The sequence below is a fragment of the Mustelus asterias genome, unplaced genomic scaffold, assembly GCF_964213995.1.
Source record: "Mustelus asterias unplaced genomic scaffold, sMusAst1.hap1.1 HAP1_SCAFFOLD_342, whole genome shotgun sequence".
NCBI classification, from domain to species: Eukaryota; Metazoa; Chordata; class Chondrichthyes; order Carcharhiniformes; family Triakidae; genus Mustelus; species Mustelus asterias.
In genome coordinates this window covers 31033-58967 of record NW_027590302.1, presented here as the reverse complement: position 1 = coordinate 58967, position 27935 = coordinate 31033, and the positions used below count along the sequence as shown (strand labels likewise).

Here is a 27935-nt window from a genome sequence, read left to right as displayed (position 1 = left end):
TGAACAGATGCTGGAGTGTGGCGATGAGGGGATTTTCAAAGGAACTTCATTGCAGTGTTAATGTAAGCCCAGTTGTGACACTAATAAATAAAATAAATTGTGTTATGAGCCCCATTTGGAGATAGTATGCAATATATAATTTAATTCTGGGATAATTGCAGTCACTAACTTTCCTCTTGTAATTTTGGCAGATCATAGATGCTAAATCCTGTCACACTAATGGCCTAGTTATTGAAGGAAATTCTGAGACAGGCTACAAGGAGACAGAGCATAATGTTGTTGTGACACTGTGATCCAATATTCCCCTCGCATTGACCATAGCTGCTCCAATGTGTTAGAACATTGCACTTTATCTAACAGTCACCGTTCACATTGTACATCTTCATAATTAATTGCAGTATTCCTGATATTCATGTGCTACTGAGATACCAGTGAGTTCACATATGACTGTAGGAGAGGGTTTCTGTTCTTATTTCTACCTTCAGGTGACTTTCGATTTCTGAACAATTCCAATTTCCTTCTCTGAATTGAGATAATGGTCTGTGCAATCAGGTCTCTATATGATATGTATCCTAGTTTTATTATTGGCCCTTCAGCCCCAGCTTGCACGCGATAACAACAAAGAAATCACGACAAACCATTTGTTCTATTCAATGGCAGGGCGTTTACCCAGCGTCCCAAGCGACGAGGAATGCCTCCGATCCAGGCAATCACGACCGCGCAGGCGCAGTAGTGACCGTGTTCTGAGCATGCGCAGAGGGAGTGCTGTGGAGTTGAAGTTGTTGTTTCTTGTCTCCGTGGCGGGTAAGGAAGCGGCGTGTCTGAGGGAGCGATGGGCGCAAAGGGAGGGCGGTAAGGTTTCATGAACACTTCGTGAATTCAAACCTCAAACACGAAGGTCCTGGGCCAGTCCCGGGTTTGTCCAGAGCCATTCTACTTCTGCAGAGACAAGCATGGATAAACGGCCGCCATCTTTCCTGGGGCGATGCGCAGTAATGCGCATGCGCGGTGCTCCCTGTCAGCAGGAGGAGAGAATGTTGTGATTTTCACAGAATCCCAACAGCGCAGAAAGAGGCCATTCGGCCCATCGAGTCTGCACCGACCACAATCCCACCCAGGCCCCATCCCCTTAACCCCATGCATTTACCCTAGCTAGTCCCCCTGACACGAAAGGGCAATTTAACATGGTCAATCCACCTAACCTGTGGGAGATAACAGGAGCACCCGGAGGAAACCCATACAGATGTCTAGGAGGAAAATGTACAAACTCCACGCTGACAGTGACCCACGCCGGGAATCGAATCCATGTCCCTGCTGCTGTGAGGCAGCAGTGCCACCGTGCCACTCCCTCATTTAAAGGTCAGTGTTTTGTGCAGACCCAGACTGAGTGGCAGGTTCCTTTCCCTGAAGGACATTAATGTACCGGTTGCGTTTTTACAAAAATCCAGCAGCTTTCATGGTCACTTTTTCCTTCATGCTGTCCCCATAAATTACCAGATTTATTCAGCTCAATTTCACAACCTGCCTTTGTGTTTTTGTGGGTTATCTCTCACTCCCTTGTTTCTGTTTTAAATCAATTTCACAGGTTTTAGGAGGACTTGCAGTCAGGAAATTCAAACCATACATCACATCCGGACCTGGCAGTCGCACAACTTATCACAACGTGAATATCATCGGATTTTGAACATGGAAGAAAAAAGCACCATTCACAGCGGAGAGAAACCGTACGTGTGTTCTGTGTGTGGACGAGGCTTCAACCAATCATCTGACCTGTCGAAACACAAGCGCAGTCACACCAGGAAGAAACCGTGGAAATGTGAGGATTGTGGGAAGGGATTCAGATCCCCATCTCACCTTGAAAAGCATTGCCGCTGTCACACTGGGGAGAAGCCATTCACCTGCTCTGACTGTGGGAAGGGATTCATTCAGTTAACCAACTTGCTGAGACACCAGCGAGTTCACAGTGGGGAGAGGCCATTGGCCTCCTCTGAGTGTGCAATGAAACGCCAACAAGTTCACACCGGGGAGAAGCCATTCATCTGCTCCGAGTGTGGGAAGAGATTCTCAAGGTCGTCTAACCTGCTGATGCACCAGCGAGTTCACACTGAAGAGAAACCTTTTAAATGCTCAGACTGTGGGAAGTGCTATAAAAGTTCTGGGGAACTTTTGTCCCATCAACGTGTTCACACTGATGCGAGACCATTCAGGTGCTCTCACTGCGGGAGTGGGTTCAAGACATCCTCTGCCCTAACTAAACACCAACGCACTCACACTGATGAGAAACCTTTCAGATGCTCTCAGTGTGGCACTGCATTCAGACAATTGAGTAACCTGTCTGTACACCAGCGCACTCACACTGCGGAGAGGCCATTCACTTGCTCTCAGTGTGGGAAGGGTTCGCTCATTCATGTACCCTGCAGAGACACCAGCGAGTTCACACTCACGAGAAACCTTACATCTGCTCCAAATGTGGAAGAGGATTCACTCAGTTATCGACCCTGCTGAAACACCAGCAAGTTCACACTACTGAGAGACCATTTAAATGTCCAGACTGTGGGAAGAGCTATAAAAGTTCTGGGGAACTGATGCGCCATCAACGTGTTCACACTGATGAGAGACCGTTCAGGTGTTCTCACTGTAAGACTGGGTTCAAGACATCATCTGCCCTCACTTCACACCAGCGCACTCACACTGAGGAGAGACCGTTTAAATGCCCGGACTGTGGGAAATGCTATAAAAGTTCAGGGGAACTGATACGTCATCAACGTGTTCACACTGGGGAGAGACCGTTCAGGTGCTCTGACTGTGGGACTAGGTTCAGAGAATTATCTCATCTCACTGTGCACCGGCGCACTCACACTGGGGAGAGGCCATTCACCTGCTCTGTCTGTGGGAAGGGATTTGCTTCTTCATCCAATCTGCTGACACACCAGCGAGTTCATAAATGACAACAGTGATTGGATTTTGCCATTATTTACATCCAGAAATGAAGCATGTCGATTGGGCTCTGTTTCTGCTGATGTTCATAAACTCCATCTCAGCTGAGTTAATATTCCAGATAAATGTTAAATCAATCAGATTTGTGTTGAATCTTTTTAATATCTCGAACATAGATCAATTCCTACTGAAGGTCTCTCCCTTGCCCTTGTCTCCTCCATCCTCACCTCCAGCAACAAGCGAGGAGTTCATGGAGCTTCTTTGTCATTAAGCTTGAGACAATCTGATCAGCTGTTTCTGCTGCTTCCCTCCCTTCCACAAGCCCACCGGGCCAAACTGTCTTTACCGTGGTCAATCCACCCGACCTACTCATCTTTGGACTGTGGGAAACCGGAGCACCCGAAGGAAACCCACGCAGACATGGGAGAATGGACAAATTCGACAAAGACAGTCCCCTGAGGTCGGAATTGAACCCTGGTCGCTGGTGCTGTGAGGCAGCAGTGCTAACCACTGTGCCACCGTGCTGCCTACCTCATCTACTAACACCTCAATGAGTTCATGTGTCTTCAGGAGCTGCATTCTGCAGTTATTGCTGCTGTTAATCACATTCAAGACAAAATGTGTGGGATATTCCTGAGGTGTGTAAGAAATGTATCCCAACCACTCTCTTCCATGGTTCAGAGCTTTAGTGGTTAGCACTGCTGCCTCACAGCGCCAGGGACCCGGGTTCAATTTCCAGCTTGGGTCACTGTCTGTGTGGAGTTTGCACATTTTCCCCGTGTCTACGTGGGTTTCCTCCGGGTGCTCCGGTTTCCTCCCACAGTCCAAAGATGTGAGGGTTAGGTGAATTGGCCGTGATAAATTGCCCCTTAGTGTCGGGGCACTAGCCAAGATAAATTCATGGCGTTATGGGGATAGGGCCTGGGTGGGATTGTGGTCAGTGCAGATTCGATGGACCGAATGGCCTCCTTCTGCATTGTAGGATTCTAAGACATGGAACAAAGACTCCTTTACAACTGTGTTTTAGAGTTGGGAAGAACAGCGGTGAATGCTGGCAGTGTGCTGTTAAATCAACGATTGGTTTAAATCTGGGATCTGTTCCTGAAACAGCAGGTTTAAATTTCCAGACTGAAAATGACTGGTCAACATTTTGTGAAGATTATTTTTAATTCATTGCTTGTGGCTTATCCCTAACTGCCCTTGAACTGAGTGGCTTGCTTGCTGGACCATTCCAGAGTCAACCACATTGTGTGGACCTGGAGCCACATGAAAGACTTACAGATGCTGCCAGACCTGCTGAGTTTTTCCAGCATCCTCTGGTCTTATTCTGGAGTCGTATAAATTCCTTCCCTAAAGGGCATCAGTGAACATCGGTGAACCAAATGGGTTTGAACAGCAATGGGTTCATGGTCATCGCTAGACCTTTAATTCCAGATTTTCATTGAATTCAGATTTCACCATTTGCTGTGGTGTGATTGGAAGCTGGCTCCCCAGAGCATTACCCTCGGACTCTGGGTGACTAGCCCAGTGACAATACCACCACACCATCAGATTGAGAGCATTTGTGTGACAGTCCTGAGTCTACAACTTTCAGGCCTGTGTTAATATGTTTAAAATAAACCGTTTTAAAATAAATCAATTCAAGTCTACATTACATACTAGTTGAAGGAATTCACAGGAGCCTGGGACAATTATACAACAGACATGAGGAGCTGCAGTGTGTTTGCAGGAATGCCCTCTTTTATTGATGTGTGTGTGTGTTCTGACACCAGGATAACTAAAAATACACAAACCTGGAACATTCCCTGTCTCCATTCCCAACAGTTACTCTGGGATTGCTCCTTCTGTTCAGTGAGTTCAGGGGAATGCTGGCAGAGGGAATGGAGCCGGGAGAGAGGATCCCTGGGGTGATGCTCAGTGAGTTCAGGGGGATGGAGTCAGAGGGAATGGGGCAGGGGGGAAGGATCCCTGGGGGGATGTTCAGTGAGTTCAGGGGGATGGAGTCAGAGGGAATGGAGCAGGGGGGAAGGGTCCCTGGGGTGATGCTCAGTGAGTTCAGGGGGATGGAGTCAGAGGGAATGGAGCAGGGGGGAAGGATCCCTGGGGTGATGCTCAGTGAGTTCAGGGGGATGGAGTCAGAGGGAATGGAGCAGGGGGGAAGGGTCCCTGGGGTGATGCTCAGTGAGTTCAGGGGGATGGAGTCAGAGGGAATGGAGCAGGGGGGAAGGATCCCTGGGGTGATGTTCAGGGGGATGGAGCAGGGGGGAAGGATCCCTGGGGTGATGCTCAGTGAGTTCAGGGGGATGGAGTCAGAGGGAATGGAGCAGGGAGAGAGGATCCCTGGGGTGATGCTCAGTGAGTTCAGGGGGATGGAGTCAGAGGGAATGGAGCAGGGAGAGAGGGTCCCTGGGATGATGTTCAGGGGGATGGAGCAGGGAGGAAGGATCCCTGGGGTGATGCTCTGAGTTCAGGGGGATGGAGTCAGAGGGAATGGAGCCTATTGGGAACAATGAGTAATTGTAAAAGGAGTCAGAGTGTGAATTGGTACAAAGAGTAAAGCTTGAAGCAGAGAGTCAGTGTGTGTTCACCAGAAAGTGGAGCGTGTGCATGTCTAACAGACAGGGGGGAGAGAGGATGAATGAGGATGAAGACCCTGCCAGCTTTGACAAAGGGTCATCTGGACTCGAAACATCAGCTCTTTTCTCTCCTCACAGATGCTGCCAGACCTGCTGAGATTTTCCAGCATTTTCTCTTTTGGTTTCAGATTCCAGCATCTGCAACAATTTGCTTTTTATGTATGAAGAGAGCTGGGAGAGGTGTTAAAAGTGTCCATGAAGCGATCAGAATATGTGAATGGCAGAACAGTAGTACAGATGTTTAAGGCAGTTGCCCTGAATGTGGGTGGGTGGGGGGAGGGGGAGTGGTTAGGGGGTGGACAAGGCAGAAACAGTTGCGCTGAATGGCGGGTAGGGGTGGACAAGGCAGAAAGCAAGAATGGAGAACTGGAAACATGGAAGTGAGAAAGAAGGATGATAAAATGGATGAATAAGACAAAAAGAAGAATCAGAATTAAATGAAATAAATGGAGTGTAGGTGAAGGAGAGAGTTCACGCTGTGAATGTTGAATTCAATGTTCAGTCCTGTAAATGTTCAGGCTGTAAAGTGTCCAATTGGAAGATGAGGTGCTGTTCCACCAGTTTGCATCGGGGTTCACTAGAACATTGCAAGGACCGACATGTGGACAGGAGAGTAGGGTGGTGTGTTGAACTGACAGGAAGGTCTGGGTTTTGCTTGTGGATGGTGTTCAGCAAAACAGACACCCAGTCTGCATTTGGTCTCTCCAGTGTGGAGTCGACCACATTGGGAGCAGCGAATGCAATAGACCAGATTGAAGGAGATGTCTGTGAAACGCTGCTTCACCTGAAATGGTGTTTGGGACCTGGGACAGTGAGCAGGGAGGAGGTAAAAGGGTAGGTGTTGCACCTTCAACGATTGCATGGGAAGATGGGAAGGCTCCATGGACAGGGGGTGAGATGGTGGGTGTGATGGAGGAATGGACCAGGGTGTCCCAGAGAGAACGGTCCTTGTGAGTTCTTGCTGAGGAGGGTGGAGGTGGCGGGGGGGGGGGGGGGGGGGAGAAGGGGTGAGGGGAAGGTGTGATGAGTAGTGGCATCATGCTGGAGTTGGCAGAAATGGCAGAGGATGATCCTTTGAATGCGGAGGCTGGTGGGGTGAAAAGTGAGGACATGGGGAAGCCTATTCTGGTTCTGGGAGGGAGAGGAGGGGGTAACAGCAGTGGCCTGGGGAATGGGTCGGTCATGGTCAAGTGTCCTGTCAACCACAGTAGGTGAAAAACCACAATTGGCAAAAGAAAGACATGGGCAACACTATTTTGGAAAATGGCATTATCAGGACAGATGTGGCGGAGGTGAAGGAACTGAGAGAATGAGATGGAGTCCTTTAAGGATATGGGGTGTGAAGAACTGTAGTCAAGGTAGTTGTAGGTGTCGGTGTGCTTGTAATAGATACCAGTGATATTATCACCAGAAATTGACACAGTAAAGAGTCTCAGAACACCAGGTTAAAGTCCAACAGGTTTATTTGGTATCACGAGCTTTTGGGGCACTGCTCCTTCATCAGGTGAGTCACTCAGACCTTAACCTGGTGTTGTGAGACTTCTTACTGTACCTACGCCAGTCCAACGCCGGCATCTCCACATCATGACTACCAGAAATGGAGTCAGAAATGTCAAGGAGGGGGAAGAGAAGTCTCAGAGATGGACCATGTGAAGGTCCATCTCTGACAATTCACGAGCATGAACTCTCCCCTTCACCTTCACCCATTTCACCAATTTCCATTTATTTTAAAAGCAAAATATTGTTGATGCTGTAATCTGAAACAAAAACAGAAAATGCTGGAAAATCTCAGCAGATCTGACAGCATCTGTGGGGAGAGAATAGAGCCAATGTTTCAAGTCGAGATGACCCTTCGTCAGAGCTCTGTCACATCTGAAGTGACATGGGCTCTTAGTCTCGCCATGAAAACCAGCAGCAACACAGCAAAGCTGAACATTGCAGACAGGTCGATTGTAGGCCTGGCGCTGTTGGCAGTTTTTGTAATGTTGTGATTATCCCATTTGCCTAACACACGAAGGTTCAAAACCGGGCAGAAACATTAATGAAACTTTACCCGTTAGGGTGAGGGAAGTCTGCATGATTTCAGTTATTTGCTGAACATTATCCAAATCTCGATGTTACAGACATTGACCAGTATTTTACAGCATCGCTCTCGCAAGGCTCATAAAATCCCACCCGAGGCCAACGGTAAAATTCCAGCTATTATCTTTGCTCTGATCTCGGTACAAATGCTTTCAGGAAAATCAGGAATGCGATATTTTAAAACGCAACAAGGAAATAAATGTTTGCATTTTGACACCGTGCACATATTAGCAATTTGTTCAGTCCACAACAGAATTTGTAGGTGCAGACTAACATAGTTAATTACCACCTGAAACATGTCTAATAGTATTGTGTGCTCATAAAGACAGACTCAAAGGTGATACTGTAACTGAACTAGAGGAAATGACGCACATTGCGCAGAACAATCTTTTTTTAAAAATCGGTCTTCACAATAGAGAAATAGAAAAAAACACTTGGCAGATGAGGAAATCGAGAATCAGTGCGGATCTGCTGGACTCTCCTGTAGATAAATTCATAGAATCCCTACAGTGCAGAAGGAGGCCATTCGGCCCATCGAGTCTGCACCGACCACAATCCCACCCAGGCCCTACCCCCACATATTTACCCGCTAATCCCTCTAACCTACGCATCCCAGGACTCTAAGGGGCAATTTTTAACCTGGCCAATCAACCTAACCCACACATCTTTGGACTGTGGGAGGAAACCAGAGCACCCGGAGGAAACCCACGCAGACACGAGGAGAATGTGCAAACTCCACACAGACAGTGACCCGAGCCGGGAATCGAACCTGGGACCCTGGAGCTGTGAAGCAGCAGTGCTCACCACTGTGCTACCGTGCCGCCCATGGGATTTAAGTGCCAGAATGTTTCACACCCAGAATAAAGAAGGATCAAGTATAACTAACTGATCATTTCTAAATCTCTTCCCATTAAAGATATTTGATTTTGTTTAAAGACTGACTCAATCTCAAATAAGCACCATGGGATGTGTGTTACCCAGTGACTCGATCTGTATTGTTGGTCAGTCACATTTGCAATTCAATGTGATATAGTTCAGAGATATGCAATTCAGAATGATGACATCTATGTTAAATAAATGTATTGATATTAAATGTTGAATAATGAAACAAATACCGAGTAATATAGACTGAGAATGATGAATTTGGCACAGTGGTTAGCACTGCTGCTTCATGGTGTCAGGGACCCAGGTTCGATTCCAGCCTTGGGAAGGAAATCTGTGTGGCATCTGCATATTGTCCCCGTCTCTGTGTACGTTTCCTCAAATGTGCAGGTTAGGTGGATTGGCCATGCTGAATTGCCCCTTGGTGTCATGGGATTAGCAGTGCAAATATATAGGGTTATGCGGATAGGATCTGGTTGGGATTGTTGTCGGTGCAGACTCGATGGACTGACTGGCCTCTTTCTGCACTTTAGGGATTCTATAATTGAGCAGAAATAATTGCTCCTTTAGACATTTGCCAGACGGACACTTTTAAATTTTGAAGTTCAATATAAGTTGAGACATCAGGTTGAAAGTAAAAGTTGTCTTCTTGTATTAAGTGGCATGGGCTCTCAGTCTAACTATTGGAACCTGCAGTAACATAGCAGAGTTGAACATTGCCGACAGGCCGATTGGCTGCCCTGTGCTGTCAACAGCTTCTGCAGTGTAGTGGTTATCACATTTACCTAGCATGTGAAAGGTCCCCGTTCCGAAACCAGGCTAAAACTTGAATGGCAATGTTTCCTGTTCAGTTTGAAGGACGTTTGCAGAATTTCTTGCTGAATTCTACGTGAATCTGGTACCTGATAGGGTTATTTATTCGCTGGCTCTCTTGGCTCTATTCTCTCTCCACAGATGCTGTCACACCTGCTGGGATTTTCCAGCATTTCCTGTTTTTGTTTCAGATTCCAGCATCCACAGTTTTTTGCTTTTACTTATTCGCTCTGACTTGGGCCTCAAAATTCATTCAGGACAAAATACTGGATTCTCATGTGAAGAAAAGGATGGCGTATGGGAGGAAACTGGAGCACCCAGAAGAAACCCACATAGAACGTGCAAACTCTGCACAGACAATGATCCAAGGATGGGAATCAAACCCAGGTTCTTGACGCTGTGAGGCAGCAATGCTAACGACTGTGCCACACTGAAGGATCAGCCTGGTGGCAGCTTTACTCATGATATCCAGTTACATTAGAGGCAGAATAGAAAGGAAATAAAATTAAAATACTGCGGATGTTGGAATTGTGAAATTTAAACTGAAAATGCTGGACTGGCAGCATCTGTGGAGAAACCCATTACAATAGATATTTATGATTTTGATTGCTGATTGAGGAGGCAAGGTCCTTTAGGTTTTATTGACGTTTTATACTGTGTTACACGTTTTTTGAGGCGAAAAAAGCGATGTAAATACCTCTGAGGTTAAGTGACGTCCATCTTTGTGCGGGGCAGACGTGCTCCGTTTGACAAGGTGAAGTGTCGGAGCCGATGTGCCCCTAACAAAGATGGCTGCGATGTGGGGGCGGGGCAATGGGCTGAGGAGGTTGGGACCGCACATGCGCATTGCTGCGGTTGTGGTTTGTTGACGGAAGCGCGCGGCTTCTTCTTCGGATCGGAATCAGATTTGAAAGCGGTTAACTGTCGCCGGCGTTGCCATGGCAGCAGGGGCGGGGCTTGCCAACCGCGCGCGCTGGCACAAGTGGACCCTCGAGTTTAACCTGAGCGGCAGCAGCAGCTGTGGAGGCCGCGCGGGGAGCCGGGGGCTCGAGTAAGCGGCAAGCCGGGTCAGCCCGCCTCTCCCGAGGGGACGCCACCGCACACTGACCCGGGGATGTGGAACCAACCCAAAACTTCCCAACCCCGGGTTTTTCACGCGTCTTTTACCCCTCACCGAGCCCCTCAGCACAAAGCAGCCCCTCAAATCCCCCAGAAACCACTCAGACCCCACTTGGCATCTTTTCCCAGGTCATGACCCTGAGATGCCCTTTTGGTTTCAGCCCCTCCACCTGATCAGGTGCCAACTGCGGTGGTGGTTGGAGGAACGATTGCTGGTTTCCAGGGCCGGGTGCTGAACTGGATCTCTCTCAATGTCCCGCAGTGTTTGTTTTCAAGATACAATTTGGTACATGTGGTGATTTGTCGCTTTGTTCCTCAATGGAGGGCAAGTGGATTGGCACCCTGATTGACACTAATCCACTTCTGCAGCCCTCCATTCCCCTGGCAGTTTGGTACACGCAACGGCAGTGTGTGTCTGAGGTTTGCCCAAGCTTTAGTTCATGCTGGCACTATTGTCACCACGTTGGGGTCCTCAACAGAGAGACTCCCTCTTTAAACAAGGTCTTGAAAGGGTGACCAATTTGTGTTTTCTGTTTCTCACAGGAGCCGTGATCAACAGTGTGGCCAGAGAGACTCCATGTACCCAGTCGCATATTCGGACAAACAGCTACCGGACATCCGCGTCCAAGAAACAGACCGGATCCGAGTTGAGAAGGTAAGTTAGATTTGAATGTGTCTTTAGTGTGTGGCTGACAACGCCCCTGGTTTGTCCACAGTGGTGAAGTGCCTTGGTGAACCACAGCAGCCTGTTTGATAAAGGGACTTATTGAGTTAATTGTTACTTCCAGACCTGTGTATAAGATCAGCATATGGCCTCCCCAAACCGGCCCCCTTTACTGATACCCTGCTCACTTTCTGTTTTCATCACCTTGGGCCCATTGAAACAGCTGCCCATGAATCTGTTCATCATGTACATGGCTGGCAACACCATCTCCATCCTCCCTATCATGATGGTGTGCATGATGGCCTGGAGACCCATACAGGCCTTGATGTCCATGTCTGCAAGTGAGTATTGTATTGAATCTGCAGCTCAGAAACAGCTCTGAACTGGCATCACTTGAATGCAGCTTAGAACAGTGTGCTAAGAGTTGGGTGATTAAGGGACTTAGGGAAGGAAGGGAACGAGGTACCCTTTTGCTTTCTAATATTCTCAGCCTTTGGGAAGTGATCTTCCTCTTCTACAGGAGAAAGAGCGGCGAGCTATTTGCTGAGTATCTGCAAAGTGACTAAAGTTTATTCGATGTCTAAGGATCAAAATCGTATAGCAACTGCTGGTAAGGTTAATAAAATATATAAAATCAAAAGTAAAATACATCATTGGATAAAATAATTAAATACTTTTTTCGCACACATTAAAGATGGGAGGACAGGTGATGTGTCACAGCTGCAGCGTGTGGGAGCTCCTGGGTGTCAGTTTGATCGAGGGCAAACACATCTGCAGTAAGTGTTTGAAGTTCAAGCAGCTCCGGTTAGAGTTTATGAGCTGGAGGCTGAACTACAGACACTGCGATGCATCAGGGAGGGGGAACATTACCTGGATTCTTTACACCAGGAAGCAGTCACACCTCTTAGGACAGGACCTACTGATTTGGTCAGTGATCAGGGACAGGAGGATGACTGTGAGTGAGGCAGGTAAGGGGATTCAGGTGGCAGGAGCCTCAGCCTTCACAATTGTCCAACCGGATTGCAGTTTTTTCAGCTTGTTTATGCTGCAGGGTGGATGAGCAAACTGACCTTGGCACCGTGGTACAGGAAGCCATTCAAGTTGGAGGAGAAAAAGGGAATGTAGGGGTAGTATGGGATGGTGTAATCAGAGGGATTCACACTGTTCTCTGCAGCAAAGAGCATGAGTCCAGATGGCTGTGTTGGCTTGTGCCAGGGTTCAGGACATCTGCTCAGGTCTGAAGAGGAACTTACAGTATTGTGTCGGATCTGCAGCTCAAAAACAGCTGCACGGGGGAGGACCCAGTCATTGTGGTCCATGTAGGTACCAATGACACAGGCAGGACAAAGAAGGAGGTTTTACATGGCTAGTATGAGGACCTAGGTACCAAATTAAGAAGCAGGATCTCAAAGTTCATAATCTGGATAATTACCTTAACTACTTACTAATTGTCTTAGGACAAATCAGATCAGAGAGATGAATGAGTGACTCAAAGATTGGTGTGGGAGGTGGGTTCTGGTTCATGGGGCACTGACACCAGTACTGGGGAAAGCATTTTAAAACTAAATAGTAGACAGGGAAACAAATTTGGGGCAAGGAATCAAAGATTTATAGAAATGACTGGATGAAGGGCTGGTTGGCAAATTTGCCGATGACACAAAGATAGGTGGGAAAGTAAGTTGTGACGAGGACATACGGAGGGTTCAAAAAGACAGAAAGGTTAAGTGAGTGGGAAAATATCTGGTAAATGGAGTAGAATGTGGGCAAATGTGAAATTGTCCATTTCGGCAGGAAGAATGAAAAAGAAGCATTTTGTCTAAACGGTGAGAGATTGCAGAGCTCAGAGATTCAGAGGGATCTGGGTGTTCTAGTACATAAATCACAAAAGGCTAATATGCAAGTAAATCAGTAATTAGGAACACTAATAGAATGTTATCATTCATTGTGAAGGGAATTAAATACAGAACTAGGGAGGTTATGCTTCAGTTGTACAGGTCACTAGTGAGACCACGTCTGGAGTACTATGTACAGTATTGGTCACCTTGTTTAAGGAAGGGTGTAAGTGTGCTGGAGACAGTTCAGAGAAGTTTACCAGACCAATACCTGAAATAATGCGGTGATGCCGGCGTTGGACTGGGGTGGGCACAGTAAGAAGTCTCACAACACCAGGTTAAAGACCAACAGGTTTATTTGGAATTTGGAATCCTTCCGCACCTGACGAAGGAGCAGCGCTCCGAAAGCTCGTGATTCCAAATAAACCAATTGGACTTTAACCTGGTGTTGTGAGACTTCTTACAATGCCTGAAATTGATGGGTTGTGTTACGAGGCAAGGTTGGACAGGCTAGGAGTGTATCCGCTGGAGTTCAGAAGAGTAAATGGCGACTTGTTCCTGCAAGGCCTTGACAGGATGGAGGTAGAGAGGATGTTTCCTCTTGTGGGATAATCCAGAACTAGGGGTCACCGTTTTAAAAAATAAAGCATCACCCATTTAAAGTAGAGATGAGGAGAATTTTTCTCCAAGTGTCGTGAGTCTTTGGAACTCTCTCCCTGAAAAGGTGGTGGAAGAAGAGTGTTTGAATATTTTAAGCAAAGGTGGATAGATTCTTGGTAAGAAAGGAGGTGAAAGGTTATTGGAGGTCAGCAGGATGAAGATTTGAGGTTACGATCAGGTCAGAGAGTAAAGACCAGTTCTGCTCAATCTCTCCTCATTGCACAGTCCTGTCATCCCAGGAAGCAGTCTGGTGAACGTTTGTTACTCGTCCTCTGGGGCAATTCTCTGGGTAAGGAGACCCAAACTCTGCAGTGTTCCACATGTGGTTTCACCAAAACTGGATACAATTTCAGAAAGCTTTCCTCACTCGGAAACTGCATCCCTGGGGAATAAAGGCTAACAGACCATCTGCATCTCTCCTTAGGGATGCTGCCAGACCTGCTGAGATTTTCCAGCATTTTCTCTTTTGGTTCCTCATTCAAACAGACGCAGTAATTTGCTTTTATTTGGTTAGAAGTGGGGGATTTACACACAGAAAATTCAAATCAAGGAATGGTTTGTCTCTTCTGAATTTATGTCCTGGTTTAACAGTGATGATCTTTTTGGAAACTCTATTTACAGGATACAGCAATTGGAAATTGGAACATGGAAAACGTTTTGGGGCTGCACAGTGGTTAGCACTGCTGCCACAGAGCGCCAAAGACCAGGGTTCGATTCCAGCCGCGGGCGATTGTCTGTGTGGAGTTTGCACGTTCTCCGTGTCTGCATGGATTTCTTCCCGTGGTCCAAAGATGTGCAGGTTAGGTGGATTAGTCAATAACTGCTCAAAAGATAATCCCAGAAACTACAGGTCAGTCAGTTCAATGCTAGTGATAGGGAAGATTCCTGAAACAATAATTCAGGACATATTTACTAGTCACCTGAGTAAATGTGGGTTAAGAAGGACAGTGTTCAGAGGAAATGGTGTTTATCGAACCTGGTTAAATATTTTGATGAGGTCACAGATCCCGTTGTTGAGGATAATGCTGTTAATGTGGTGAACATGGACTTCCAAAAAGCATCAGATAAATTGCTGCACAGCAGACATCGGAGCACAGGTATGACTCGTGGAATAAAAGGGACAGCAGCAGCATTGACACAAAATTGTCTGGGGGACAGGAAACACACAAAATACTGGTTAATGGATGTTTGGGAGTTCCTCAGGAGCTGGTGTTAACACCCAGCTCTTCCTAATGTATACAAATGACCCAGACCTTGGTGTTCAGGGACAGTTTAGAAATTTGTGGACAGAATCTGTGTCGACCCAGACTGGGTGGCAGGTTTCCTTCCCGAAGGACATTAGTGAACCAGTTGGGTTTTTATGAGAATCCACCAGTTTTAATGGTCACTTTTCCCTGGAGCCGGCCCCGCAAATGACCAGATTCATTCAGCTCAATTTCACAAACTGCCTTTGTGTTTTTGTGGGTTCTCTCTCACTCCATTTTTTTCTGTTTTGAAACAGTTACACAGCATTTTAGAAGAGGAGGATTTGCAGTCGGGAAACTGAAACGAAACATCACATCACAATCTGGTGGAGTTTTCCAATTTATCGTAACTTGAATATCATTTGATTTTGAACATGGAAGGAACAAGCACCATTTACAATGGGGAGAAACCGTACACGTGCTCTCTGTGTGGACGAGGCTTCAGCCAATCATCTGACCTGTTGAAACACAAATGCAGTCAATCCAGGAAGAAACCGTGGAAATGCAGGGATTGTGGGAAGGGATTCAAATCCCCGTCTGGCCTGGAAAGTCATTGGCTCAGTCACACTGGGGAGAAAAAGTTCACCTGCTTCGAGTGTGGGAAGGGATTCACTCGTCAATCCTACCTTCTGACACATCAGCGACTTCACACTGGGGAAAGGCCGTTCACCTGTTCTGTGTGTGGGAAGGGATTTATTCAGTCATCCACCCTGTTGAATCACCAGCGAGTTCACACTGAGGAGAGACCATTTAAATGCTCAGACTGTGGGAAGTGTTACAAATGTTCTGGGGAACAGATGCGCCATCAACGTGTTCACAGCAATGAGAGGCCATTCACCTGTTCCGTGTGTGGGAAAGGATTTACTCAGCAATACAAACTGCAGACACACCAGCGAGTTCACGCTGATGAGAGACCTTTTACATGTCCAGACTGTGGAAAACGCTTTAAAAGTTCCCAGGACTTGATGCAGCATCAACCTGTTCACACTGATGAGAGACCGTTCAGATGCTCTCATTGTGGGTCTGCATTCAAACGATCATCTCATCTGACTGTCCACCAGCAAATTCACACTGGGGAGAGGCTGTTCACCTGCCCTGAGTGTAGCAAAGGGTTTACTCAGTCATCCGTCCTTCTGACACACCAGTGTGTTCAAACTGGGGGGAGACCATTCATCTGCTCTGAGTGTGGGAAGGGTTTCCCTTCCTCATCCAAACTTCTGATGCACCAGCGGGTTCACACTGGGGAGAGACCGTTCACCTGCTCTGTGTGTGGGAAGGGTTTCACTCAGTCATCGAACCTGCTGACACACCAGCGAGTTCACACTGGGGAGAGGCCATTCACATGTGCTGAATGTGGGAAGGGATTTGCTTATTTTTCTGTACTGATGAGACACCAACAAGCTCACAGACAACGACAATGATTGGATTTTGCTGTCAATGACATCCAGGATTATGTTCGTTGGGGTCTATTGGATGATGTCAATAAATTCCAGCCAGTTGTTTGGGCTAATATTGTGAATAAAGGCCAAATAAATCAGTTTCATATTACTATTTTTATATTGAACACACTGTGTTGCATCTATTTAATGTCTCTAACTCACTTAAGTGAGATAAATCGCCGGGACCGGATGGGATGTACCCCAGGTTACTGTGGGAGGTGAGGAAGAGATTGCTGATCCTCTGGCGATGATCTTTGCGTCATCAATGGAGACGGGAGAGGTTCCGGAGGATTGGAGGATGGTGGATGTGGTTCCGTTATTCAAGAAAGGGAGAAGAAATTGCCCAGGAAATTATAGACCGGTGAGTCTAACCTCAGTGGTAGGTAAGTTGATGGAGAAGATCCTGAGAGGCAGGATTTATGAACATTTGGAAAGGAATAGTATGATCAGAAGTAGCCAGCACGGCTTTGTCCGAGGCAGATCATTCCTTACGAGTCTGATTTAGTTTTTTGAAGATGTGACTAGACACTTAGACGGCGGAAGAGCGGTAAATGTGGTTTATATGGATTTCAGTAAGGTGTTTGATAAGGTGCCCCATGCAAGGCTTATGGAGAAAGTGAAGGGGCAAGGGATACAAGGTGATGTTGCTTTGTGTATTCAGAACTGGCTTGCTCACAGAAGGCAAAGGGTGGAGGTCGGTCACCAGTGGGGTGCCCCAGGGATCTGTTCTGGGACCCTTGCTCTTTGTGATTTTTATAAATGACCTGGATGAGGAAGTGGAAGAATGGGTTGGCAAGTTTGCTGATGACACAAAGGTTGGAGGTGTTATGGATAGTGTAGAGGGATGTCAGCAGTTGCAAAGAGACATAGATAAGATGCAAGACTGGGCAGAGAAATGGCAGATGGACTTCAACCCAGATAAGTGAGTGGTGGTTCATTTTGGTCGGTCGAATAGGATGGAAGAATATAATATTAAGGGTAAGATGCTTGGCAGTGTGGAAGAACAGAGGGATCTTGGGGTCCGGGTTCATAGGACGCTCAAAGCAGCGTCACAGGTAGAGACTGTGGTTAAGAAGGCGTATGGAATACTGGCCTTCATCAATAGAGGAATTGAGTTTAGAAATCGGGAGATAATGCTGCAGCTGTATAGGATCCTGGTCAGACCCCAACTGGAGTACTGTGCCCAGTTCTGGTCGCCTCATTACAGAAAGGATGTGGAAGCCATAGAACGGGTGCAGAGGAGATTTACGAGGATGTTGCCAGGATTAAGTGGTATGCCTTTTGAGGATAGGTTGAGAGAGCTAGGTCTTTTCTCCTTGGAGAGGCGAAGGATGAGAGGTGACCTGATAGAGGTGTATAAGATGTTGAGGGGTATTGATAGAATGGATTCTCAGATGCTTTTACCCAGGGCTGAAATGGTTGTCATGAGAGGCCACAGGTTTAGGGTGCTGGGGAGTAGGTATAGAGGAGATAATAGGGGTAAGTTTTTCACTCAGAGGGTGGCGGGTGCGCGGAATCGGCTGCTGGTAGTGGTGGTGGAAGCGGATTCGATTGAGTCTTTTCAGAAACTTTTGGATAGGTTCATGGAGGTTAGTAAGATAGAGGGTTATAGATGAGCCTAGAAGGTAAGGAAATTGTTCGGCGCAACTTGTGGGCCGAAGGGCCTGTTTGTGCTGTAGCTTTTCTATGTTCTATGTTCACTTTGGATCCTTTTGAAGGGCTCTCCCTCTCCTTTGTCTTCTCCATCCTCACCTCCAACAACAAGTGTGAGGAGCGCATGGAGCTTCTTTGTCACTAAGGTTGAGGGGAGGTGATGGCCTAGTGGTATTAACACTAGACGGTTAACCCAGAAACTCAGCTAATGTTCTGGGTACCAGGTTTGAATCCCACCTGGGCAGATGGTGAAATCTGAATTCAATAAAACATATCTGGAATTAAGAATTTACTGATGACCGTGAAACAATTGTCGTAAAAACCCATCTGGTTTAATGATGTCCTTTAGGGAAGGAAATCTGCCGTCCTTGCCTGGTCTGGCCTACATGGGACTCCAGAGCCACAGCAATGTGGTTGACTCTAAAATGGCCGAGCAAGCCACTCAGTTGTTCAAGAAGGCAGCTCACCACCACCTTCTCAAGGGCAACTTGCAATAAATGCTGGCCATGCAACAACATCCATGTCCCATAGATGAAATTTTAAAAGCTGCCTCTGTTGCTTCCCTTACTCCCACGAGTCCATCCTTGACCCCAGTGTCTTTGTTCCCCTCCTGCCCATCTCTCATTATGACTTCCAAAATCCCTGTCATCTCCCAAATCTCTGCCCATATGTCCTGAAATTCCCTGTGTGAATCCCTCTGATTACATTTGTCTTTCACACAGTATTAAACCAGCTCTTACCAAAGTCTCAAATTACTGTGTGAATATGACTGAGGTAAGTTATCTGTCACTGTCCTTCTCAGCCAGTCTGCAGTTATTGACACCATTGACCAAACCATCTTCCTCCAGTGCCTCTCCATTGTTGTCCAGCTGGGTGGGACTGCACACTTTGGATTAATTTCTTATCTGATTGTAGTCAGAGAATCACCGGCAGCCATTGTGATTATTACAGACAGAGAGCAAGTGAATAGAGGGAGCAAAGTAAATGGGGAAAAGAGACAGTGAGAGTGAATGGGATGGAAGTTCGTAAACTGAGACAAAGAGAAACAGATTGAGACAGAAAATGGGGTCAACATTGTTCCTAAGAGATGAGATTAATGCTTTTCAAACCTTCCTGATCATTATAACTTATCAATTTCTGTAAAATATTTTGAGTGAATGTAACAAGGCCTGGATATGAGATTCTGAAACTCCCTCCCTAACTGTCCAGATTAAAGGTGTTTGTTAAGGTCTGTCTCTCCAAACAAGGTTTTGGCCATCCATCCTAATATTGTGCTCTGTGACCCAGTAATTCTAGTTGCTGATCTATCAGTAATGGACTTGCTGCCGTCTGGAACAAAACTGTTTTCACCACTAAGGCTCCGCTGTGATGTAATAGTCTCTATGACATCATCACAGCAGGACTGGATGACATCATCAGAGTCCATTGTTTCTGAATGATCCACATCAATAACAACAGGAAATACTCATCAAGCTGAGCACATTATCTAGACTGACACTGCAGTCTGACATTGAGGGACTGCTGCACTCTGACACATAGTGTCCTTCACATGGAGTTTGTGGAGGCTCTGGGCACAACCTTCCAATCCTTCTCATAGAGTTGTGGTGCCAAAAGGCTGAGAGATTGTAAACGTAACATCCCTGTTCAAAAAATTACAGAACAATCATCTCAACATCAGCGGTGGAGAAAAATGAAATCAATAATCTGGGGCACAATCAACTGGTACTTGGAAAAGTGTGGATTCTTATTTTCTGCATGTTCTGTTTTAATACTGAAAACTTCCCGGATCTCAAGGCTGGAAAATACATTCTGGAAGGTCATCCCCCCATTCCTCTCTCTATCCCTCCTCCCATCCCTCCCTACAACAAGAACCATTCACTCTGCACAGCAGTTTCACCCTCATTGCCCCAGTCTGTATTCCAGCCATTATCACATCCACTCTGCTCCCAGATACTTTACACCATTAGATATTACAATTCAAACTTTATAATCTCTCCAGTTTAATATTTGTTCAGACAGCAGACAAACCATCAATTCCACTCCCACCCTGAGCTATGGGGATATATTTATACATTATCTCATTTCACAATAAAACTCACACTGAGTTTCAGATTTGCTGCAGTTATTTTAATTTTCCCAGCAGATTATTTGGAGTGAGACTGACATCAACTTTTCATGGTCTCAGTCTGTCTCTGTGTTTGTGAGAGTGTCTGAGATAGTGTGTGTGTCTGAGTGTGTGTATGTATGAGTGTGTATCTGTGCGTGCTGTGTGTGTGTTTGTGTGAGATTATAAAAAGATAGAAACTAAAAGCAGGAGTAGGCCATTCGGCCCTTCGAGCCTGCTCCGCCATTCATTTTGATCATGGCTGATCATCGAATTCAATATTCTGATCCCCCTTCTTCCCATACCTTTAGCCCCAAGAGCTATATCTAATTTATTCTTGGAATCATATGTATGTGTCTGCATTTTTCTGAGTATTTGTGTGTCTATGAGTTTGTCTGTATTTGTTTCCGAGATTGATATCAGTTATGAGAATAGATTCGTCTGCATTAAAATATATTCAAATAAAAATAATAGGAATAAGAAAAATACAGCAGCACAATCCTCCAACAAGATCCTTCAGTAATCTGAGAATTCAGTGATTTCCCGTTTACCTCACATCGCCACAAGAGGGAGCTCCCTCGCTGTATTTGTGTGTTCACTGCAGCAGGCGCGGGTTCCATTGCACAGTGAAATGTAACAGAGCAGCAATCCAGGAGAACTGGATTAATTGTTGGATTACACAGTGATATGTTACAGAGCAGTAATCCAGGAGAACTGGATTAATTGTTGGATTACACAGTGATATGTTACAGAGCAGTAATCCAGGGACACACTGTGTGTGTGTGTGTCCCTGGGCACAGTTCCCAGAGAGTTTAAAATCTTCTTACAGCGAGCCAATTCCTGATCCAAACCGCTAAATCACCCTCAATCCCATGCCTCCGTATCTTCTGCAATAGCTTCCCGTGAGGTTACAGAGTGTTAAAATCTGAAATAAAACAGTCAACGCCACAAAGAGTCTATAGGCCCGGCAGTTTGTGTGGAGGCAGAAACAGAGTAAAACACACAGTTAAACATCCATATGAATCAGGAGCAGCAGTCGACCTTTGGGCTGCTCTGCTCCAGATAAGATCCCGGCTGATCTGACTGTGGCCAAAACTCCACTTTCCTCTCAAGAATCCAATGAATCAACCTTAAAAATATTCAATGACTCTGTCTCCACTGCTCTCTGGGGAAGAGAATTCCACAGACCAAAGACCCTCTGAGAGAAAAAAAACATCTCACTCTCTCTCTTTCAGACGTCTTAAATCCGCTCGTTCTCCGGAGCCACACAGGGAAAGCCAGACCCGTGAAGAAGGGAGAGAGGGAGGTGGAGAAGAACAAAATGAAAAATCTGCAAACTGATAACATGATTCACAGCCCAAGACCAAAACGAGTGTTAATGGGACAAGTAAATGCACAAAAGATGATCTGGATGAGGTGTGAATAGCCGGTTAGCAATAGTCCGAATGCAAAGTAAAGAAAACAAGAGGGAAATGAGGTGAAAAAAGCAACAACGAAACACAGAACACACTGGGGGCAGAGATTGTGGTGTAAAATTGTTGGACTCAGTTTTGTTCTGAAGGCTGTAAAGTCTCTCTTTTAGTTGCGAGAAATAATATTATATTTCCCAGTTCCGATGACAGGTCACATTCAGTCTGTTTCTCTCTCCACAGAGGCTGCCTGACTTGTTGAGTATTTCCAGCGTTTCCTGCTTTATGTCACAGAGAATGTCGAAGAATTGTAACACCCGGAACAGATGTCTCTTCCTCGGGACACTCCAGCTCGGGTCAGGGTGGGGGGATAATGTTCACTGTTTTATGTTTGTGTCTGGTGCGAGTAATATTTTAAATTAAATGGAGAAGTTTTTTAAACTGAGGAGAGTAACTGAAACTGACTTGAAACAACGTTAACAAGCCCGGGCTGCTGGAGAAACATTTAGGGATTTGTGAGCAGTCAGTTCCGGCTGGTTTGAAGTGAAATCCTGTCGGTGCTGCGGCAAATCTGAACTCAAACCAGACAAACTGGAACCGCTGGGTTAGAGATTCCGGGTGTTGGGATGTGGAGGCTGGGGGAGGGGGAGATGGCGGGAAAACTCTGAGCCTGACTTTAGACAGGGTGAACGGGGTAAAGGGGAGGAATGACAGGGTTAATGTGGGAGTCAGGGACAATAGCAGAAGGTGGGAAGCTCTGGAAAGGAGCAACCAGGGTAAAGGCCATCAAAGAATGCTTGTTTAAATGAAGATAAAAGCAAAACACTGCGGGTGCTGGAATCTGAAACAGAAAATGCTGGAAATCTCAGCGGATCTGACTGCATCTGTGGTGAGCGAATAGAGTTAATGCTTCCAGTCTGGATGATCATAGGTGCTGCCAGAAATGCTGAGGTTCTCCAGCATTTTCTGTTTGTGTTTAACTGAAGGTTCAGCAGGGAAACAAGCAGCGATTTCACACACACTAAACCCAGGGAGAGGGGGTGACCCAGGATAAGGGACAGGCGCAGCTCAGTGAGGCTCAGCAAAGTCCAGCAATCTGTCCACATTGAGAGCTTAGAGCGCCAAGGGGGAGGGGAAGGACAAACTATTTGGGACACAGCAGGAGGTCACCCCTCCCCCCATTCTGTGGTTCCACAGACCCTCCCACACCTGTTCAAGGTTGGCTCGAGGTGCAGGAAGCTGCAAGCTGAGAGGCTGAGCTGTGAACTGGGCCGGGTTGGGGGTTTGAGTGACAGTCCTGGGGTTATATCAGGACAGGAACTGCCACAGATTCCCCCTTTTTCCTGGGACGTTTCAGTGGAGCTGTGTTGGTGAGTGTTTCATAGAAACCCCTACAGTGCAGAAGGAGGCCATTCGGCCCATCGAGTCTGCACCGACCACAATCCCACCCAGGCCCTATCCCCACATATTCACCCGCTAATCCCTCTAACCTACGCATCCCAGGACTCTAAGGGGCAATTTTTAAACCTGACCAATCAACCTAACCCGCACATCTTTGGACTGTGGGAGGAAACCGGAGCACCCGGAGGAAACCCACGCAGACACGAGGAGAATGTGCAAACTCCACACAGACAGTGACCCGAGCCGGGAATCGAACCCGGGACCCTGGAGCTGTGAAGCAGCAGTGCTAACCACTGTGCTACCGTGCCGCCCACGGCGTAATCTCTTTGTAATCTCTGTCTCACTGTCTCGGTAATGGGGGTGGGTTGTAGATTGCTGTGAGTGTTAGACTAAATAACCTCTCCTCATGCTGCCAGTTCCAGTCTGCAGACTCCATTTCTCAGTCCAGTCTGCTGCTCTGTCTCTGTCTCTGTGTACTTTGCTGCAGTGCTCCACATTCTGAGCAACATCCAGCCCATTGTTATCACCCAAAATTTGCGGCAAACTCCCATCACTGTGGCACAGTGGTTAGCACTGCTGCCTCACAACGCCAGGGTTCGACTCCAGCCGTGGGTGTGTGACTGTGTGGAGTTTACACAGTAAGAAGTCTCACAATATCAGGTTAAATTCCAATAAATTCATTTGGAATCAATGCAAATTACTGCGGATGCTGGAATCTGAAACCAAAAGAGAAAATGCTGGAAAATCTCAGCAGGTCTGGCAGCATCTGTAAAGAGAGTAAAGAACTGACATTTTGAGTCCAGATGACCGTTTGTCAAAGTTGCTCCTTCATCAGCTCTCCAAAAGCTCGTGGTTCCAAATAACCTGATGTTGTGAGACTTCTTACTGTGCCCACCCCAGTCCAACATCTTCACCTCAGGTGTGGAGTTTGCACAATCTCCCCCTGTCTGTGTGCATTTCCTCTGGGTGCTCTGGTTTCCTCTCACTGCCCAAAGATGTGCAGGTTCGGTGAATTGACCATGTTAAATTTGTCCCTTAGTGTCCCAAGATGTGTAGGGTCTAATTTGATTTATTATTGTTGCGTGTTCTGGGATACAGTGAAAATTATTTCTTGCGTGTTATACAGAAAAAAGTCATAACTTGGTAAAGTACACAGGGGGAAAGGAACAGAGTCGGGTACAGAATATATTGTTGCGGTTGCAGGCAGGGTGAAGAAAAAGGTCAGGATGGGGAATAGCAGAGTAAGTGCGTGGGGTTACTGGGATAGGGGGTGAGCCTGGGAAAGATGCTCTCAGAATCAGTACAGACTCGATGGGTAAAATGGCCTCTTTCTGCACTGTAAGGATTCTATGATTAGTGATTTACGGTGAGCAACTTTTGAATAGAGGGGTTTCTGGGGCGCAGAGCATTGTGGGAAATGCGACCGCCATTAGTCAGTGCGTGACTCTAGATGTTTCATTATAGACTGAGGGCAAGTCAGCAACCGGAGCCCTCAATTCTGTTTGTAACTCTCACAGGCTGCCTAGTCTGCTGAATATCTCGACGATACTCAGTTCCTGGCCTCCTGCGTGTTTTATTTATTGTTGCTTCGGTTTGGATTCTATTCATCACCTGTCTCTATGGGTTCACTCTCAATCCCCTTTTTTCTGTTTTAAATCAGTTTCACAGGGACTAGAAGGGGACGATTTGCAGTCAGGAAACTGAAAGTAAATATCATATCAGGAACTGCCAGAGTCGTCTAATTTATCATAACTGAATATCAGTGGATTTTGAACATGGAAGGAAAAAGCACTGTTCCCAGTGGGGAGAAACCGTACACAGGTTCTGTGTGTGGACGAGGCTTCAGCCGATCCTCTGGCCTGTCAAAACGTAAGTGCAATCACTCCTTGGAAAAACTGTGGAAATGTGTGAACTGTGGGAAGGAATTTAATTACCCATCCCAGCTGGAAATTCATCGGCGCAGTCACACTGGGGAGAGGCCATTCACCTGCTCTGAGTGTGGGAAGGGATTCACTCAGTCATCCAATCTACTTGCTCATCAACGAGTTCACACTGGGGAGAGACCTTTTAAATGCTCAGACTGTGGGAAGTGCTTCAAAAGTTATTGGGAACTGATGTCCCATCAACGTGTTCATACTGATGAGAGACTGTTCAGGTGCTCTCACTGTGGGATTGGGTTCAAGCATTCACATAACCTCACTGTACACCAGCGAATTCACACTGGGGAGAGGCCATTCACCTGCTTCGAGTGTGGAAAGGGATTCACTCGGTCATCCCAACTAATGACACACCAGCGTATTCACACTGGGGAGAGACCTATTAAATGCTCTGACTGAGAAGTGCTCTAAAAGTTCTGATGAACTGACTTCCCATCAACGTGTTCACACTGATGAGAGACCGTTCAGGTGCTCTCACTGCGGGACTGGGTTCAGGCGATCATATGACCTCATTCTACACCAGCGCACCCACACTGGGGAAAGGCCATTCACCTGCTCTGAATATGGGAAGGGATTCATTCAGTCCTCCAGCCTGCTGAGACACAAGCGAGCTCACACTGGGGAAAGGCCATTCACCTGCTCTGAGAGTGGGAAGAGATTCACTCAGTCATCCTACCTGCTGAGACACGAAAGAATTCACTAGTAACCATGGTGATTGGAATCTGCTGTTAATCCTATCCAGGACTGTAATATGTTCATTGCGTTTGTTTTTGTTGATGTTAATGAACTCCAGCCAGTTATACTGTTTAATATTCTGAATAAAAGTCAAATAAATTATCTTTGTGTTCAGTACTGTGAATCTTTTTAATATCATCAGCACAACTGAATTCCTTTTGAGTTGCTCTCCCTTTGTCCCTCTTCCATCTTCACCTCCCCACAAGTGCTCATTGGGAATAAAACTCACAATCTTCTTTGTCACTAAGTTTGAGACAATCCAATCAGCTGCCTCTACTGCTTCCCTCCTTCCCCTAACCCACTGGAACAAACCTCCTCTAACGCTCCCCTTTATCTGAGCTCTGAACTCTCATCTTTCTGCAGTTTCTCTCCTGCCTCCCCTCATGTCCTCTTAGAGCTCATCTTGTCCATGAGACCCATCTCTTGATCCCTCAATCCTATTCCCACTGAGCTACTGACAGCACAACTTCTCTACATCAGCTGATATTGTCAATATCTTCCTCTCCTTCAAATCCGATATCATCACCCACTTCTCAATAAAATATCTTTGACACATGCCCTTGTAAACTACCATCCCATCTCCCTTTCCTCTCTAAAGTCCTTGAATGTTTTACCTTCCACATATTGTAACTTGTTTTCCCTTTCTCACTGTATAGTAAAGTTTATTTTGTTTGTGCAGAATCTGTGGAATCTTTTGCCTTTATTCACTTGTTAAGTGTCTTGAATCTCCACCGTTGTCAATTTTATACAAACTCACCCAAATCTAAAAACTATTTTGTGGGAATTGGGGGAATAGAACAGAAGATGGGTTTCTGCTGCTAAGTTACAATCCCAGCTGATGTTACTTCTGGGCAGGAAGGTCCCAGAATAAAACCCTGGCTCAATTGACCGTAACCTTTACCTTTTTGTTTTAGAAATGTGGATGAACAGAGTCACTGGACGGACAATGAGCTTTTAACAAAAACATCTTTTAAACATGAAGATATTGACAATAACACAAGACTCCTTCATTCCACACAATCACAGTGAGGGAGCTCCCTCTAGTGGCGAAGTGAGGTAAATGGCTTCTACCTGGGAGATCACTGAACCCTCAGGCGACTGAAGGGTCATTTTCAAACATAGAAACGTTGGAGGATTGTGCTGCTATATTTTTCTTGTTCCTATTTTTTTATATTAACGCAGACGAATCTATTTAGAGAGTTGAAACTAACCTCAGAAATAGCAACAGGCGAGTTCGAAGACAAACACATTCACAGACATACACTCTCAGACAGACACAGGCAAACTCGCACACACAGACATGCAGACAAAAAAACACTCTGACTTCCACAAATACACACACACTCACAACACAGAGACACACTGAGACCAATTTCAGTCCAAATAATCTGCTGGGCATTAAAATAATGTGAGAAGTCTCACAACACCAGGTTAAAGTCCAACAGGTTTATTTAGTAGCACAAACTACTAGCTTTCGGAGCGCTGCCCCTTCATCAGGAAAGTGGGAGTTCTGTTCACAAACAGGGCATATAAAGACACAAACTCAATTTACAAAATAATTTACATAATCCTGTTCATAAGAACAGGATATGGCGCTCGACTCATCGATCGACAGTTCCGGCGCGCCACAGTGAAAAACCGCACCGACCTCCTCAGAAGACAAACACGGGACACGGTGGACAGAATACCCTTCGTCGTCCAGTACTTCCCCAGAGCGGAGAAGCTACGACATCGTCTCCGGAGCCTTCAACATGTCATTGATGAAGACGAACATCTCACCTAGGCCGTCCCCACACCCCCACTTCTTGCCTTCAAACAACCGCACAATCTCAAACAGACGATTGTCTGCAGCAAACTACCCAGCCTTCAGGAGAACACTGACCACGACACCAAACAACCCTGCCACAGCAACCTCTGCACGACATGCCAGATCATCGACACGGATGCCATCATCTCACGTGAGAACACCATCCACCAGGTGCACAGTACATACACTTGCAACTCGGCCAATGTTGTCTACCTGATACGCTGCAGGAAAGGATGTCCCGAGGCATGGTACATCGGGGAAACCATGCAGACACTGTGACAACGGATGAATGAACAGCGCTCGACAATCACCAGGCAAGAGTGTTCTCTTCCTGTTGGGGAACACTTCAGCGGTCACGGGCATTCGGCCTCTGATGTTCGGGTAAGCGTTCTCCAAGGCGGCCTTCAAGACACACGATAGTGCAGCGTCGCTGAGCAGAGACTGATAGCCAGGTTCCGCACACATGAGGACGGCCTCAACCGGCATCTTGGGTTCATGTCACACTCTCTGTAACCCCCACAACTTGCCTGGGCTTGCAAAATCTCACAAACTGTCCTGGCTGGAGACAATACACATCTCTT

General features: G+C 46.5%; 2 protein-coding genes across 2 annotated transcripts; both read left to right on the top strand.

Moving 5' to 3' along the window:
* The first annotated feature begins 790 nt into the window (after nt 1–790).
* LOC144486441 (uncharacterized) lies at nt 791–16290 on the top strand. Its single transcript, XM_078204477.1, has 4 exons — nt 791–852; nt 1586–2224; nt 2395–2869; nt 15531–16290. The coding sequence occupies exons 2-4, from the start codon at nt 1687–1689 to the stop codon at nt 16288–16290; spliced, it is 1773 nt and encodes a 590-aa protein (XP_078060603.1). The 5' UTR covers nt 791–852; nt 1586–1686.
* LOC144486438 (ER membrane protein complex subunit 4-like) lies at nt 10199–15244 on the top strand. The gene is made up of 3 exons (XM_078204473.1): nt 10199–10401; nt 11013–11124; nt 14247–15244. Exons 1-3 carry the CDS (start codon nt 10289–10291, stop codon nt 14301–14303), a joined length of 282 nt encoding a protein of 93 aa, XP_078060599.1. The 5' UTR covers nt 10199–10288; the 3' UTR covers nt 14304–15244.
* Nucleotides 16291–27935: the final 11645 nt, after the last annotated feature.